The sequence below is a fragment of the Spodoptera frugiperda genome, chromosome 21, assembly GCF_023101765.2.
Source record: "Spodoptera frugiperda isolate SF20-4 chromosome 21, AGI-APGP_CSIRO_Sfru_2.0, whole genome shotgun sequence".
Lineage (NCBI taxonomy): Eukaryota > Metazoa > Arthropoda > Insecta > Lepidoptera > Noctuidae > Spodoptera > Spodoptera frugiperda.
Window position 1 is genome coordinate 4,615,719 of NC_064232.1, and position 17,426 is coordinate 4,633,144.

The 17,426-nt window shown below is 37.5% G+C and overlaps 1 protein-coding gene across 18 annotated transcripts in view; it reads left to right on the plus strand.

Moving 5' to 3' along the window:
* The window catches only part of LOC118280268 (mitogen-activated protein kinase-binding protein 1), a 181,245-nt gene that overhangs the window by 18,889 nt on the left and 144,930 nt on the right, over window positions 1-17,426 (plus strand). For all 18 annotated transcript variants that reach the window (XM_050701725.1, XM_050701724.1, XM_050701723.1 and 15 more), the window contains exon 2: window positions 13,779-14,394. In XM_050701725.1, coding sequence (XP_050557682.1) covers window positions 14,254-14,394 — 141 coding nt within the window. In that variant the 5' untranslated portion in view covers window positions 13,779-14,253. The remainder of the gene's footprint in view (window positions 1-13,778; window positions 14,395-17,426) is intronic.

Genomic DNA, 17,426 nt, shown 5'->3' on the forward strand with positions numbered 1-17,426 from the left:
AGATTTTTAATTTTCATACCCTGTCATCATTCATATTGCAGATAATAATTTGTAGTACCGTACACATTTTAATCCCGATATTTCTACAGGAAATCTTTTGAAAAAATCACACGGGTAAAACTGAAGGTGGAAACCTAGTATCTAATGTCTTTTCAAGGTCAGAGTGAATAGGTACTTTCTAGGTCTGTGTGCTCAGTCTTCGGCCACATCTTCGCTTCGCCGTCCTGGCAATAAGCGGGTTGGTGGCCAAACGTAGACTTACTATATAAACGTTAAAAAAAATGTAACAAAGGCGAAATATTTCCTAATAGTTTCTGAAACTACTGAACCGATTTCGAATAGTCTTTCGCAATTTAAAAACTAGATTTTCAAGGAGTAAGTCTTTCGAACAATCTTTCGCAATTTAAAAACTCGATTTTCAAGGAGTAAGTCTTTTCAAGAAGCATGTCTTTACATCCCACCATTTTTACAGGCTTGAAAACCGGCCAAGTGCGAGTGGGCCTCGCCCAGGAAGGGTTCCGTAGCAGCAAGTAAATGACATAATGTAAAAGTTATAAAATAACTTGGTTTTACATAGTATTTGTATGAACGACAAAGTTATTTTGCGAATAATGGTTTTAGGAATCTCACTAATTTTTCTACTATGGAAACGTATATCTTCCAAAAAATTGATTTTAACGACCCCCGTTAATTTTAAATTTATTTATTTTTATTCAAAATTCGAATATTGGTTACCGAAAAACACCAACCTACAAAGTTTCAACTATGTAGGCCTAACAGTTTCGGAAATAAATGGCTGTGACATACGGACGGACAGACAGACAGACATGACGAATCTATAAGGTATCCGTTTTTTGCCATTTGGCTACGGGACCCTAAAAAGCCCATACTTAACCCGGGCGAAGACACAGGCGGAAATATAGCAATTTATAAATAATTCCGTTCCCTTGTCTACGTCGATCGATAGTACGGCGTTAAAACGTCTCCGTTCCACCAGGTCATTGCACTCCAAGCATGGCTGTGATGTGGTTACCTGGTACCGAGTGATGGCAGAAGGTCAAATCTGAATGATGTTTGGAAGTGAACAGTTTTTGCTAATGGTTTTGGTACTTGTAGCAGCTTTTTTGTAGTGATTGATGGTGTTAGTTGCTGTTTTAATGGTTTATTTTATAGTCAAATAGTTTTTTTGTTACTGCCTCGTTGGTCGAGTGGTTGCAAGTGGGAGTGCCTGGCAAGGGGTTTCGGGTTCGATTTCCGGGTCGGGCGAAGTATTGCTGGGTTTTTTTCGGTATTTCGAAAATTTCTCAGCAGTAGCGCGGAGTCTGGAAATGTGTTCGGTATATGGCAATAGACCCACCACTTATTACTTGGGACTTACAACATAAATTGTGGAAAGTAGGTGTACACTGTACATTGTATAGCGGCATTACGTGTCATAATGTGCACCTCTGCCTACCCCTTCGGAGATAAAAGGTATGATATAAAAATAAAATGTGGGTTAAACTTACCCTTTGAAAACGTTCACTTTTTCGGGAGTTGGAAAACAGTCGTACTCGTCTCTTAGCAAAAATTAATAATAACTTTTTGGCGTTTGTAAAATCATTCCCTCTGAAATTTTGTTACTCAATCACGTCAAAACGCTGAAGGGATCAGGATATAATTTAGAACAGGGGTAGATTTTGGTCTGGAATAACACATGAGACTTTTTATCCGACGCGAACGCGAGCGACCTGGCAGAGCTAGTCACAAAATATATTTTGTCTTTATTTAAACTCAAACTCAAACTTAAATCATTTATTGCATTCATGTGTACATTAAGATGATACATAATTAGGAGCATTTGTCTCAACATAAAACCCTTTTTTTTACTTGTTGTACTTCTGTCTTCTGCCTGTGTGTTGTGTGTGTCTCAATGAAAACCGACAAAGGTTTTTTATGTAACTGCAATGCGATTTTTTTATCGTCAGTCGTTTCTATGAATTTTACTATATTATGCCCTATATACGTTTATTTGTTACTTGTCTCTTGTAATTGCGTTTACTGTTAGGTACTAAAACTGTTTATTTTTTATGGTATAAGCCGGTAAACGTGTAGACGGATCACCTGATGGTAAGCAATCGCCGTCGCCTATGGATATCCGAAATACCAAAGACGTTAGAAGTGCGTTGCCGGTTAGGAATTTAAGGGTTTTTGGAAAATCAGGGACTAGGAAGATTGGCAAGGGGGGTAATTGGGTGTCCAGTAAACTCACTCACACGTCGGTTTTCTGGGAGGCCGTGGTATCACTCCGGTCGAGTCGGCCCATTCGTGCCGAAACATGGATCTCCCACACTTAGTACACATGTAAATATAATAAAAATGTCTGTCTGTCCGACAGTCCTCTAGTTGCTCTATTTGCTCGTTCCATAGTGTAGATTCTTATTGAACTAAGGTACAAACTAGGCCATATTGTAAAAAGTTTCCTTGTGTTTATTGGCGACTGGTACCATCTTTGCATGGACTATAATCGGCTATGAAAAGGGGGCACCGTCACAATGACAGACAGGGAAGTCTATTTATTGATGTCTATTGACGTATATTGAATGTTATGCAATTGTATAAAACTGTAAATATAGGAAAATTTATGTCTAAAACAAAGCAACTCGCTTTACGTACATTAGTCCGGTCATTATACGATATTGAAATAACCAAAATTCCGACAAAGCTGAATTTTGGTACAGACCTTTATTTTACTATAAATATTAAAAATTTAAAAGTCCCCATCGATCCTATAAGTTAAAAGTTATTCGGGGTTAAATTTACATTTTAGGTTTTTTGAGTTTTTCTCAAAAACCGTTAGTTTTTTCGAAAAAATACCTCAGACCTAATTTGTAGATCTCAAAATTCTGTACAAAATGTTCCTTATAAGTTTTTCTATAAGTATTGCCGTTTCTAAGATATCACGATTCTAAGAGTCACGTTACACATACATATATTATGTGCACGTTTCCACACCACCTGTGAGGTAGTGTACTCGGCGCGTTTTTTTTAAATCGTCTAAGTTGACCGTACTACATGACCTGTTTGAAAGAGTAACCTATGGAGTTCCTTTCTCGTTCTTCTCCGCTCGAAGCTACACTTTGGAACGAGCACCTAGTTTCACTGATGATTTGATTTTAACTTTGATATCCAGTTAACCCCTTGTCTACCGCTTTCGAGGAATAACAAAAAAAAAAAAACAAAGCGCAAAGATGTGTCATTGGCCATCCAATCTTAGAATCTGTATTTCAGTACTAAACAACTGAAAACTGTAATTTCAGCGTGTCATCTATGACAGGTCCTTTAATACCACTAGTACCACTACATGTAATGTCATAATATGCAGTAACAATGATACTTTAACACACAGCCACAGCTTTAACATCTCATTAAAAAGTTAAGTATTACTGTACCGAAATTCAAACAAATATCACCCTTATTCCTTATGTGTACTTGAGTTTAACATCCCATGTACGGTCGATACAACTTTGTTTTGCACTCCGACTATACGGATTTGTCAAAGGAAAAGCTGTTTTATGTACACTCGTATCACGTAAAGGCTTTTTCAATCTTATCACTAAGTGCATTAAGGTTAAAAATGCAATGCAGCGTGTGTGAATACAGGGATGGCGGAGTTTGAAATTGGACAAGCAATTTTGTGCTTAATTTTTGAAGTGATAAGGTGCAATTTGCTATGACGTTCTGTCTTCAGTAGGGTTGGCAAACCAAAGTTGATGGTTCAATGAAAATTTCAATTTGTTAGCAGTATGTTAAGTTAGTAGGGATATGTAAGGACCGTGTTGTGGGTTGGCAGCGGTCCAAGCTGTGTTAGTCACGTCTGTATCGACGGATTGTAATGAACTTCGTCACGCTACTTATTTACTGACAACCCTAGTCATGCGTCAATTGCTGTTTTTGGTCCTGCGAACTTTTTCTTTTTAAGGCAGTTGTATCTAATATATTTGTATATTTACTTAGGTACCAAGCGAGGACATTATGGAAAACTACTCGTTCCTATTCCTGCTTTTCGAGCCAAAACCCCGGTAACCCGCTAGGTAGTCTCCAGCTCCCGATCAGGTGCCTAAACGCCTAAAACAGCTAAAGATAAAGTAGTCATTTTTAATAGTTTCAGTTTAGATTTAGAGTAAAGTCTATGCATTGCAGTAGACGTGTTAAGTAGATGAGGATTCCAACTCATCTGCTTACAGTTTTAAAGGAAAATCCCAATGTCACACACATTTATCTATATCGAATCGGTTATTCTATAACAGAGATGGTGAACCATTGGCACGTTTACACTGTACTCATCATGTTGCTTTGAACCATTATAAATGCAAAAATTTGTGTGTATGTTTGTTTCTCAATAAAAACGTTTGTCAAAACGACTGAATGAATCGGGATTTTAATTTAGATCAGGGGTAGGTTATGGTCTGAAAAGACTTGTAGGCAATTTTTTTTAAGGGGGAACATCATCCAATGACTTTTACTGCCTTGGACGAGGCTAGAGGGAGTGTCAGACTCTTACTGACTAAAAAACCACCCCGTTCCTACTCCTGCTTTTCGAGCCGAAATCCCGGTAACCCCGCTAGGTAATCCGCACCTCCAGAATAACGTTTTGGAATATATTTTAAAGTGACATTGGTGGACTTCTTTAAAACATTAGACAAATTACACATTGAAACGAAAACGTTTGCTATCCCTATTCTTATAGCGTAGTGTTCAAAATCATTCAGCTACGGACAATTTGGTATAGCTACAGTCATATTGTTTGTGCCACGGTCTACTTCGCCCAATAGATTAGTGATCGAAAAATATGGTATTTATACCGAGGGGTGTGGCTTCGTTGCTAACAAAGGAGTTTTTATATGTGCATTGTTATTTGAAATTAGATTGTCGGATTGTCAATAGGAGTGCTTGTTGAGGTTAGTTTAAGATGAGGATGCTTTTTGTGTCTTAGGTTTTAAGACTGCCTTTTCATCAGTATCAGAGATGTGCTATGTAGCTATATTCGGGTTTAACTGGGCTCCGGCTCGAAAAGCAGGAGTAGGAACGGAATGGTTTTTAGTCAGGAAGGGTCTGACACTCCCTTTCGCTTCGGCCAAGATGCGAGAAGGCATTGGATGATTTTCTCCCCTAAAAAAAAACTATACTACGAAGATTAATAGTTAAGCTGTATGCGCTATGTAGCTGTGCGATGAAGATACGCAGATCGAGTATGCCATGTGTCGATAGTAGGGAAGCCATCCATAGCACGCATCTTTCCATATAAAAACATAGTTTAGCTGAGTTCGTTTCCACCAGTGCTTAGCTATGTGTACCAATGAATATGATTGGTGGAAGCCAAACACATCCACAGCAACGTAGCATAGCACATCTCTGGTGGAAATGTACCCTTCGACCTCTAAAGAAAATTTGTTATTAACACATTGAACGCCGTGGTGGTCACCGGTGACCGACGTTAGCGGAGGATTTGCCTTCAACAGTTTTCTATTCACCTTTAATACCTCGACCTCTGCCTAGCCCCTTGAACTTGATACTGGTGTAAGTATAATTGTGTTCCTCCGCTCCTACCGCTGCTCTTGTCATTCGGTTGCTAATCGGAGCGTGGTGTAGTTGACAGTCTCCGTTTCGATGCTGTTCTCCCGTCAATGATGATGTATTTGGTACCCTTTTATTTAAATGAAGATGTTAAAACATGCTTTTATTACTTTTGCCATTGGAAAGACGGTACAACTAACGTATTTTTAGGTTATTCTGTGCTATTTCTGAGCTGCGGATAACGTAACAGTTTACCGGGTCTCCAGCTCAAAGCAGGAGAAGGAACGGGGTGGTTTACTCTTGATCTTTCGCTATTTTTAACCGACTTCAAAAGGAGGTTTTTAGTTTGTCCTGTATGTCCTGTGTGTAGGTTTGTGTGCGATTATCTCGCATTTGTCTGAATCGATTTTGATACAGTTTTCAGCATAATATTTTTCAGACTTAGTGGAAGGTGTAAGGTACTAGTAGTTAGGTTAGTAGGTTAAAAATATAGGGGCGGGAACGAAAATGAAAGGCGGATCCCTTTTAAAAAAAGAGTCTTGTATGTATATTTGTCCTCTTCAGTTTATTTCAAACTGTAAATTATTTCAGTAAGTCGGTTCACCGCAGCTGTTGGAAACTATTTATCCAGTCGAAAGCTGTTTATCCGTCGCCCAATTTGTGCGATGAAAGTTTAAGCTTTAGTCGACTATTTGTGGATTTAACATTTGGAAGTTAATTTCGTAGTATTCTCTGACTTTATTTGGAATTGGAGAGGTTTACGGCCAAAAGTGGATATAAACGGGTTGATGATATGATGACATATGTAAGTAATTGAGTTTATTTTAAACACAGATCAGATCCGCCTGTTCATTACTGAAAGATTACTGCTCGAACCTTTTCCGTGGTAGAAGAGGTCTTTGGTCAGCAGTGGTTACGTATAGGCTATCAATGTGATGTGTGTTAACTTTACGCCACTATCAGTATCTTTAGTACGAGTTTGCTTTATGTTTAAAATAATTCGCGTTCGGCGGTCTGATTGGCTGGATCTAATAAACCAACCAATCAGAGCACCGATCGCGCTCCCATTTCGATTACTTTAAACGTAAAGCAAAGTCATATGAAGGATACAGAAAAAAAAGGCTAAATATAATTTAACTGAGGAAAAACCTTACATTGCTCTCGGCAACCTTCTACATAATTAAATAATGAGGTCTTTCAACCATGAACTACAACATTACGAGCTATTTGTCAAGAACCAACAGATATTTAAAGTTTAAACTTTTGACCGGAGTTTAGCCATTGTTGTTACATAGTTACAATGTTCTGGCCATCGCACGTCAAGTTACCCCATACATAAGATATACTGACCTTGTTTTAAAGGTTTTATGAGCCAAAGACGCTTGGACGTAAGACACAATAGACACCCGATACACCAGAAGCATTTTTTTAAGGGGGGAAAATCATCCAATGATTTCTCCCTCCTTGGGCAAGGCGAGAAGCAGTGCCAAACTCTTATTGATTAAAAACCACCCCGTTTACTTCTAAGCCTGTTAGGTAGGCCGCAGCTCCGGATCAAACGCCAGAGGCTATACAAGTGTGTTGCCGGCCTTTTGGGGCTTAGGAATTTAAGGGTTGTTGGGAAATCGGGGATTGGGAAGATTGGAAAGGGCGGTAATTAGGCCTCCGGTAACCTCACTCACACAACGAAAGCGTTGTTTCACGTCGGTTTTCTGCTCGGCCGTGGTATCACTCCGGTCGAGCCGGCCCATTGGTGCTGAAGCATGGCTCTCTCACACTTTAATACATCAAAACAAGTATTTATCATAAAATCTGTCCCGGTTACATAAGGACCTGTTTTTCCTATGTTTTTCTTCTGTATTGGAGTGATGCCAGGAATACTTATTACGTCTATTTCGCTTGAGGAAATACATCTTAGGGTCTGCACTAGTTAGCAAATGTACTGGAGAGCTGAGCCTACTTCAATATTTGGAGTAGCTTCATACTGGCTGATCTGGAAGTAAAATCTGGAATATATTCAGCAGTGGACGTCTTGTGACTGATAAGATGAGGTTTATACTTTTTTATTTTGAGGTTTATTATAATGGGAACGTCTCTGCTTCGCCTTATTCGATTGTCTTTAGGGTCTATTTTATTACAAAAAACGTTTGTCAGTTACGCTTGTTTTAAATGATGGTTCCTAGTATTGGCGATAGCTTAGTAAGCGGTAAACATTACCTTGTGAGCCATAATCTTGTGAGATTTTTAAAGAAAAAAATACTAGTTACAAGTTCTATTGTATCTTTAACACTGAATATTTTATGGTTGGTCTGATTCTGATTGGTGACTTATGATAGAAGTTGGTATATCAGAATTTGTATTGGTAATCACGCTTGCTTTTCTTTATTTAAATACTTTATACGAATTATACGACATACCATTGACTAACATTACAACCCTAAATCTCGTCTGATTACGTAAAAGCAACACGTATTGAAGATCATTCAGTATACTGTATAACCATTCACAGTAACCAAAGGCATTTCTAACCGCGACCGTTTACTGATTCTTGAGTATGTAAATTAATGTAAATACTGTTAGTTGTCATCATTGAGTTGGGTAGACATTTCAATTCTTTGACCTTCAACTATCAGCAGTGTGATGGTGGACGTAGGAAAGAAAATATCATCGAAAATGTCGATATTTTTAATGGATTTGGTACACTGACAGGACTTTACTCGCCGGTGGCGCCATCTAAGGAGACGTTATACGTCTCTTTATGGTTATTAGAGGTGTGTTTATTATGTAGAAACTTAAAAGATGGTGTTTATTTCATTTTTCTCCCAAAACCGTTGCAGCTCCTATTAGCCAAGATTTACAGTAGATACAACCATGAAAACATCGGGACATTGAAGCGCGTCACATAGACATGAATGACTATCTTGAATCGCGCAACGAAATAAATCAGAAGATGTTATTAGAGGAGAAGAAAATGAAAACGATAGTTTCCACTTCCCTCTGTGAATTTAATTCAGGAGACTGTCTGCCTAAGGGCACAAAAGAGTCGGTGTTTTTGATGACCACATCATCGCAGTTCACTTTAGGCAGAGAGCAGTCATCCGAATATGGTTTTAACTGTTAAGATTTTTTTATGACTCAAGAGTCGCTCGAAAAAGTTTAGGAAAGACAAAGAAGTTAGGGGCAGTAAGTCTTCCTTCGCTACCATATCTACCTTCAAATATAAATAAGATATTACCAAAAAAATATAAGCGTATAAAAATCCCATCAATTGCTTCGTACAAAAACATCAATCGACTTAAAGAGACGTGCTTCACACACAATTTGAATAATTCAATTAATCACATAAACGACGTGCAGGAAAACGTTAAGGAAACTTACTGTATGCAAAACAATAAATAAATACTTGTACACACACATCAACCTGAACAAAACCAGTATAAACTGACCGTCGAATGTGCTGAAGAATCATACAAAGCGAGACCATGATACACTGGTTTTGTATAGCTCCATGCAAGCTATGTATTACCAGTATAAACTGACCGTCGAATGTGCTGAAGAATCATACGAAGCGAGACCATGATACACTGGTTTTGTATAGCTTAGCGTGTAGTCATTATGTATGCACCTCTGGTCACGTTCAGCCATGCGCTCGGATGAAGATTTTAATTTTAACATGACAGTATTGTAATTGGTATTACTTAAATAACACATGTAATGTCACGACATTTTTATTCCACGAAGGGATAAGGTATGGCTTGCATGTTAAATATCTATTAAGTGCTATGTGATAGCTCGCTCTTCGCTTACCGGTGGCTTGGCTAGACTTTACACCATTTGTGTTTCCAAAACTCACACACACACACACACACACACACACACACACTTCACGTCGATTTTCTGTGAGGCCGTGGTATCACTCCGGTCGAGCCGGCCCATTCATGCCGAAGCATGGCTAACCCACACTTTTCTTTACATGTCCATACCAGAATGTCCTTTTTAATTCTCTGTTACCGTCATCACTTTCAAGATTCATCATCATATCAGCCATATGACGTCCACTGCTGCACATACGCCTCCCCCAATAACTTTCATACTTTCAAGTTTGCTTTACATAGTCATCTAGCATTTTTTAATGTCCAAGCATTTATTTCTATAGCATCTCTCTGAAACTATACAGTTTTATCTTAATTACATGCAATTTTAAATCCATAACAAAATAAACAACATCTGATTTAGTCCAACCAGTATCTAACGCGGTCTCCTTACCGACAATTCATACCGATTCGATCATTCGATGCGCGTCGCTAGCTACAAGTAATCGATTCATTGATTCCATCTGTCTTTATCGAGATATTATTATAAAATGTTCTTTGTTCCTACAAATGAGTCGTGTTTAAATTGTTTCTTGCTATTATTTTACTTATTTTGTCTTGGTATTCATTGTTTTGAGAGAAATAATGGTATTCTTAAATTATAATAACTATCGTGAGACATACTAAATTATCTAAAAATCACGGTTCACTCACGTATTATGTATTAATGGAGGAAAGCCCCACTAGTTTCGAGTCACAGAGGGACTCTTCATCATGAGTAGCGCCGCAGATGTGGCGACGTCACGCAGCCTACTGGTATTCGTACATCTTTCTCCTGACCTATTTTTAAGGTCGATCGTTCAAATTCGGTTGTTTGTCTGTCATGGACAAACTGCCGTTTGATTTCTACAACTGCTAAGTGTGATATAGTGGTATTATTATACCATTCTTTGTTAAAAACGATGTCTCATTTTTTCATCTTTTGACTAGTTCTAAACTCTGTTAAAGATGTTCCTCTTATAACCTCATTCATTAATTCATCATCAGCCTATAAGTGGCCACTGCCGACCAAAGGTTCTTCTCACATGGAGAAGGTTTGAGCATTAATCACCATGCTTCCTCAATAAGGGTTAACGATTTCAAACTTATAATTAGAAATTATAAGTATGTTTTCCTTCACTTTAGAACCTCCTTCTATTTTTAAAAGAAAGAGGTGTGTAAGAATCGTAGCAATTGGCGTTCCATTGTCTCTGCCTTGGGAGACAGGCGTGAGTTATGTATGTATGTATGTATTCTATTTTTAATTGGTGAAAATCATCCATTGACTTCTCTAGTCTTGGGTGAGGCGGGAGGGAGTGTCAGACTCTTACTGACTAAAAACCATCCGGAGCCCCAGTAACTTAGAACCTACTTGATCCCCTATTGTTATGAAATCAATAATTTGACGGATAAAAGCTGGATATCTTCCAACACCACAAGAAAATAACTAGTTCAGTATTTTTCTTGTTATTTGTGGAGTATCTATGTCTAAATAGACTGATCTACATAAAACACTTACTGGGTCAATATGTAATGAGTACAAGGTCCTTGAGTTGACCTCTCGGGTCGAGCAAAGACTAGGTATTGTTGGATTTTGAAATCCTCAAATGTAACTTAAGAGTCTGACTGTGTCCTAAGTATGGTTGGAGCTAAAAATACTTCTATCTCCTCATCCTTCTCACCTAGCTTCTTTCTTTGTTGACGTTTCAAAAGTACCGAAATATAATATGGTTTAATTGGAATAAATGATTTGACTTTGCCTTTGACATCTGAAGAAAATCATAATCTAAAGTGAGAAGGGTTTATTGGAGTTTCCACGCTTGGCCGAGGGGTAGGAGTTTGCAGTTTTAAAGGTTTAGATTTGTTAGATTTTTTTATGGTATAAACCAGTAAATGCAGTTGGATAATTAGCAGTTGCTGCCGCCATGGACACCCGAAACACTAGAGGTGTTGCCGGCCTTTTTGGAATCGGGGATTAGGAAGATTGGGAAGGGAGATAATTACGCCTCTGTTAACATTACTCACACAGCGCAAACGTTGTTTCTCGTCGGTGTACTATGAAACCGTAGTATCATTCCGGCGAGCCGGCGCATTCATGCCGAAGCATGGCTCTCCCACTCTCAAGGCATGTTTTAATTTGTTTAACATTACGTACAAGTAATGTTTTCCATACTCACAAGAAAGTGTACTCTGTCAAACTCGATCCTGAGCCAAAGGTCCAAAATTGAAGTCGTCTATTAATTTCGGCAATAAATGGATAAATATTGCAATGCAATAACTTTTTCGACATTTAATTTGACATTTGACAAGCCTCTACCGTTACGTGTTACGTCTTACGTTAACCGTGAAGAACAACATATTATGTTATCTTAACCGTTTCGTAAAACAGTGGCTCTAAGCAAATAATGCAAATATTTCTAGCATCGCAGTTGTGAATCATTGTGTAACGTATAGTTTGTTCAAATCATGCGTGGTGTAATAATTTATGTCAATCGAGTGTCGTCTCATAGTTTTTCAATTCTGACTTCATGCCATTTTATAATTAGAAATTATAAGCCCAAGCGTCCTCACGATTCGGAGCTGCGGACTACCTAGCGGGTTTACCGGGGCTCCGGCTCGAAAAGCAGGAGTAGGAACGGGGTGGTTTTAGTCAGTAAGAGTCTGACACTCCCTCTCGCCTCGCCCACAGCGAGAGAATTCATTGGATGATTTTCCCCCCTCAAAAAATAAATAAAAACCCCATGGGAGACAGGCGTGAGGTTATGTATGTATGTATTAGGCAAGACTATCTTACCTTGAACCTTACACTCAGCGGTCATGCTTGCTCACTTGGTCCAACAAGCTACGAAATAAAAATGAATGAAATAACTAAATTAATTTACGACGAAAATCTATCAAACATTAAAAAATACCTAATTAACTATTTATAGAAATACAGAACACGTGTATTATATTTAGACTCGTTTTTTATACTATTTACTTGTTTACCGGCTTTTTGTGTTAATTATATCGACGGGTGTTAAAATACCTGAATACAAATTGATCATTGACCTTTTAAAATGTACTCGGTAAGTATAAAAGTACTTGGGAACAGGTCAACATTAATGATTAAGACGTTTATATAAAACTTCGTACCGCCTGGAACATTTTTTATTCTTACCTTTTAAGCCTTGCCTGGACTTCTACAAATAATTCAAGACTAAAATTTGCCAAATCGGTCCGGACGTTCTCGAGTATTAGCGAGACAAACGAACAGTGTGAGAGAGGGCGTTTTAGCTAAAACTAAAAATTTGCCTGTCATAGTGTTAGTTAAGTATATAAAGAGATGTCTAGCAGAGTAGAAAACATTTTGTCAGCACCTCTACTCTTCCCGCGGGTGTCGATAGAGCTAACTTATACATTTGACACAGATTGGGCAGCAGCGCTCTCTGATAAAACTTGAACCTTTAAAACTGCGATTAGAAACACGACTTTTTTTGAAGGGGAAATCATCCAATGACTTTTCCCGCCTTAGGCGAAGCGAGAGGAATTGTCAGACTCTTACTGACGACTTTTTGAAGTCGGTTAAAAAAAGGAATAAATTGGCGGAACATAAAAATTAAAAATCACACTCCGATCGATTCATTGAGAGAAAAACGTCGTTGTTTTTATTTTATCGATACCTATCTACGCAAAAACGTAAATAACTACGTCGATATAATCTTTTCCTATTTCCTATATTTGTTTGAAAATTCGCAATATGATAATTATTACGGCCTTGAATGATAATATTCTGAATGAGGTGAGAAGAAGGCTTTGATTGTGTCAATTTGTGTCCGTCGTGGTCGCGCGTTTTGGCAGCCATGATTGTTTTTTGTTTTTTTTTTTACTGTTGCGGTGATGGGTAGCTCCGGTATTACGCTATTCGTCCTATTATTAAAATAGTTTAATTATAAGTTTTTAAACTGACATGATCACTAGAACTAGTATTAGAACTCGAAACGATATATTTACTATGTTGCAAGCGCCCCATGATCACGCTTACAAGTTACAACAGTGCCGAAATATCGGAAACTCATAGAAATAGAAAAACATGGTAAATATCCCGTTTCGAGTTCTAATACTAGCTTAATATTATGTTTCATTAACTTGGTTTTTTAATGTCTTGCTATTTTTGTGAGGTTAGTTTGTTTGTAAATATTGTCTAAGATTGAATTAAAATGACAAAATGTTGTGTAACTTAAAGTTTATGTACGTTTTTGAACTTCGTAAAGTATTACAATGCCAGTAATTATGAATTCTACCCTACATGTTTATTGAAGTGTAACCTGTCGTAGGTATTATGTTGTTCTCTCATTAATTAACTCACCTATTCCTCTCTCTCTTTCGCAGATATGGCAATGAGCGAGACAACGCTATCCAAATGTCACAAAATTTTCAACCGTCGACCCGCCGACTTGTGTACAATGTGATTTTCCAAAAATAAGTTGATAAATTAACTAAAATCTGTAAATGTAAGTGTGTAATAGTGTTTCTAAGTGTCAAAAAACGCATTCCGTTCATATTTCGTGCTCAAAATCGTGTAAAAATATCTCTGTGCTGTGCTCAAAACATCCAGTTCCTTGAAAATGGCTAGTGACTCAAAATACGTCCATTATTGCATACAGTGAATTGAATAAGTGCTTTCTTAGTGCAAAATAGTATTTTCAACTTAGTTTTCTACTAATAATGCTAACGAGAAATTGGCGCGTGTGAATAGTGTTAACCAACGCCATCTATTGTGCAATGGATTGAGTGATTTTTCGTGGAGTTGTGTACAACGCCATCTGTTATTGAGTAGCGGCAATGTTTAGTACCTGATATTGCCATGGAGGCCGGTTTCATACCGGTTAGTGCCGGCAATGGCGGTAATGCGCCGCAAGTTAACTCCGTGGTGGCGCCACCGGCTAATGTTATTCGCGCGCCGGGTTTGAAGCGCGGGAAAATGGAAGAAGCTATATCGGATCGGGTAAGTCAATTAAATATTTATTTAAAGTTAATTAAAAGATGAAAAATAATCAAAATCTACGTATTCACAAAGTCTGTTAACTTACGATAATAATTCTTTGTTATAAAATTACAATTTCGTCACGGAGTATTCTATTCTAAAAATGGCGCATTTAAACAGTTAACTAGATAGTCGTGCTCGGAATACTTACCTATGTAAAACATAACAAAGCAGTGATGTCGTTCGTCATCCATGTCAATATTATGGACATTTGAATCTCAATACACGTGCCGAGATCGTTTATTTGCAAACGTTTGTAAAATTCGTTCTTTTACGCGATGTTTTCGCAATTGATCTGAGTTTGTTTCGGCATTTCTTCTCAGAGTAGTCGGATAGGAAATGCTGGCCTCATCTAGTTATATCGAAGATTGACGTGTAAAAGTGTTTTCTTATAACCAACTTGCAAATATTAATACTTAAGTATCATTTATCATTGATTTGTTAGTCTATCTATATTCTCTATCTACACTCTTACTACACGATGTGCTGTTTACCGCTATAAATGAATGGACAACAAAATAGTTTCACATAATCCATTAAGTTACAATACAAACTAGTGGTCGCCTAGTGGTCGAAATTCGACCATATACGATTTAAAGTACAATTCCACTTAACATACGTTCAAGGATACTTAATTTTTATTTAACGAATTGCTATTAGTTTTGTAAAATTCAAATTAATATATTCCGGCGCATGATGAACAGGAAAACTCTATTCATATGAGACGTGAGAATATCATCGCAATGTCCGTCGATTTTGACGTTTTGTCAAATACGATCAGATACTATGCATGGTAGTGTGTGTAATGTTTTATTTATTGATTTAATGTACTTTATAAGCATTATTTTTGAAAAATATTACACATAAACTAAAAGGGTACCAAATTTTATGCTCCTACGTCCGCGCAATTTTCGTAAAAAGGGGTTCAAAGTTTTTGCATCACGTATTAATATATAGATATAGACAGAATTTAGAATCAAAACTGATTATGTAAACATTTGGTAGGGATCACCATTCATCAGATGACGAAGGCTCATTCCCTTCAATCAAAAGCTGGCAACTCACTTGCTAGTTGCCGGCTTTTGAAAGTTGCAACTTTTAACTAACTGGTATTATAAGAGTCCCATTTGTCCATGATAGTGCTTATCACTAACCATTACCATAAATTGATACGTAACTATGCTCTCTTGCGTTCCTATCCCATAAAAAAGAAATGTCAAATTGCGTGCATTAACTCCGCACCGTGTGTACCTATACTAACTATAAGAACTAGGTGTCGATCTACTCAAACACATTTTATTTTACTCCTCAAATCTTTCGTCCCCTTTATCATAGTTCTCTGTAAGTAAAACTTTTCGCAAAAAATTAAACAAAACAAATTTCCTTTCTCAAACCTCTCGCGTTGAATAATGGAATGCACCAGCTGTGTAGTCAGTTGCTTGAGACGGACTGAGCGAAAAATTGGCGGTCCACTGCACTGCTGGACCGAATTGCATTATCGTCAGACGACCAATCTGCATATCTTGATGTATTCGTTTGTTCTTTGTCTAAGAATTGCGGGTTTATAAATTACAGACGTTTCTATAAAAAAGTTTTCGTCTCTAGCACATACTCCCAAACTGTATTATTTATGCCTCATAGTAAAGATGTTGTAAAATTACATCAAATTGTCAGTAAGTTAAAGAGAACCGAATGTTTCATTTTCTGCTCTGTTCTCTTTTTAGGGTACGATAAGGCTGGCATGATCATGAAAACGCCTCTAAATTTAATCAATAAAGTTTTTAAACTGACATGGTCACTAACACTATTATTAGAACTTATTACGGCATTTTTACCATGTTTATTAATTTTGATGAGTTTCCGATATTTCGGCACTGTTGCAAGCGCCATGATCACGGATTAACTGTTAATCGAAATATCGGAAACTCATCAAAATTAATAAACATGGTAAATATCCCGTAATAAGTTCTAATAATTAATCAATAAAGATAAAAAAGCACATGTACTCTTTGTCTCTCATTTGATTTGGGTAGGCAGAGAAAATGTAACGCCAAATGACACGATTCTGACTGCAGCGTTGGTACGGTGGCTGAGCAACCGACCGCAGACAACCACCGGAGCAACTCTTTGTGTGATCCAAAAAGTTGTTGTATCGGGTCTGGGTGTCACGTGTATGTGTCCTTGTATGTTTGTAAACGCACCCACGACACAGGAGGAAATCCTAGTGTAAGGAAACGTTCTTACGTTGCCTTACACCAGGATTTTTGTTGCCTTAACTACTAATTACTACACTTATATTAGGACAAGGATAAAAAGAAGATTCTGTCACACATCTATCACTCCATCCATCCGTTTATTGGTGGTACACATCCGTAGTCTTTAAATTTAACTTTAACTATTATCAAGAGATTATGGTGATGCCACCCACTCAGAAGTCTGGAGGTCGAAACAAGGAAAATACATCCACAAATACAGATCAAAATATATGCACATTGATTCTCTATTTTTTATTTCAAAGACGGTGTTTAGTGTTTATCCATGCCTAAACACATAGTTGTTAGTATTCAAACTAGTTATCAATATATTTGACTAGCTTCTGCCTGCGGCTATGACTGCGTCCCTGTGGGATAAAAAGTTTCTATCAACTAAGTCAGCTCATACCCTGTCTGTATACCAAATCCGTTTTCCTCTTTTCCTGTCATCTATTTTAATCAAAACAGGTTTAAAAAAGACTTGCTTTTATCACCACTTGTTTGCAGCGTTTGGGAGCGTTCCGTATACACGCTGCTGTATAAAAAAGCGTTCCCTAAGACGTCCTAATAAGGAACTCTTCGCTTTTACAAACAACAATTCCACATCGATATCACACCGAAAGTGTCAAAATTATGGATTACATAAGAAAATAATTGCTAGAATTCTCATCTAAGTACCACCTAAAAAGCCTACGCCCTTAATTAGCTAAGTCTGTCCGTTCCAAATAATCTCAAGATTTG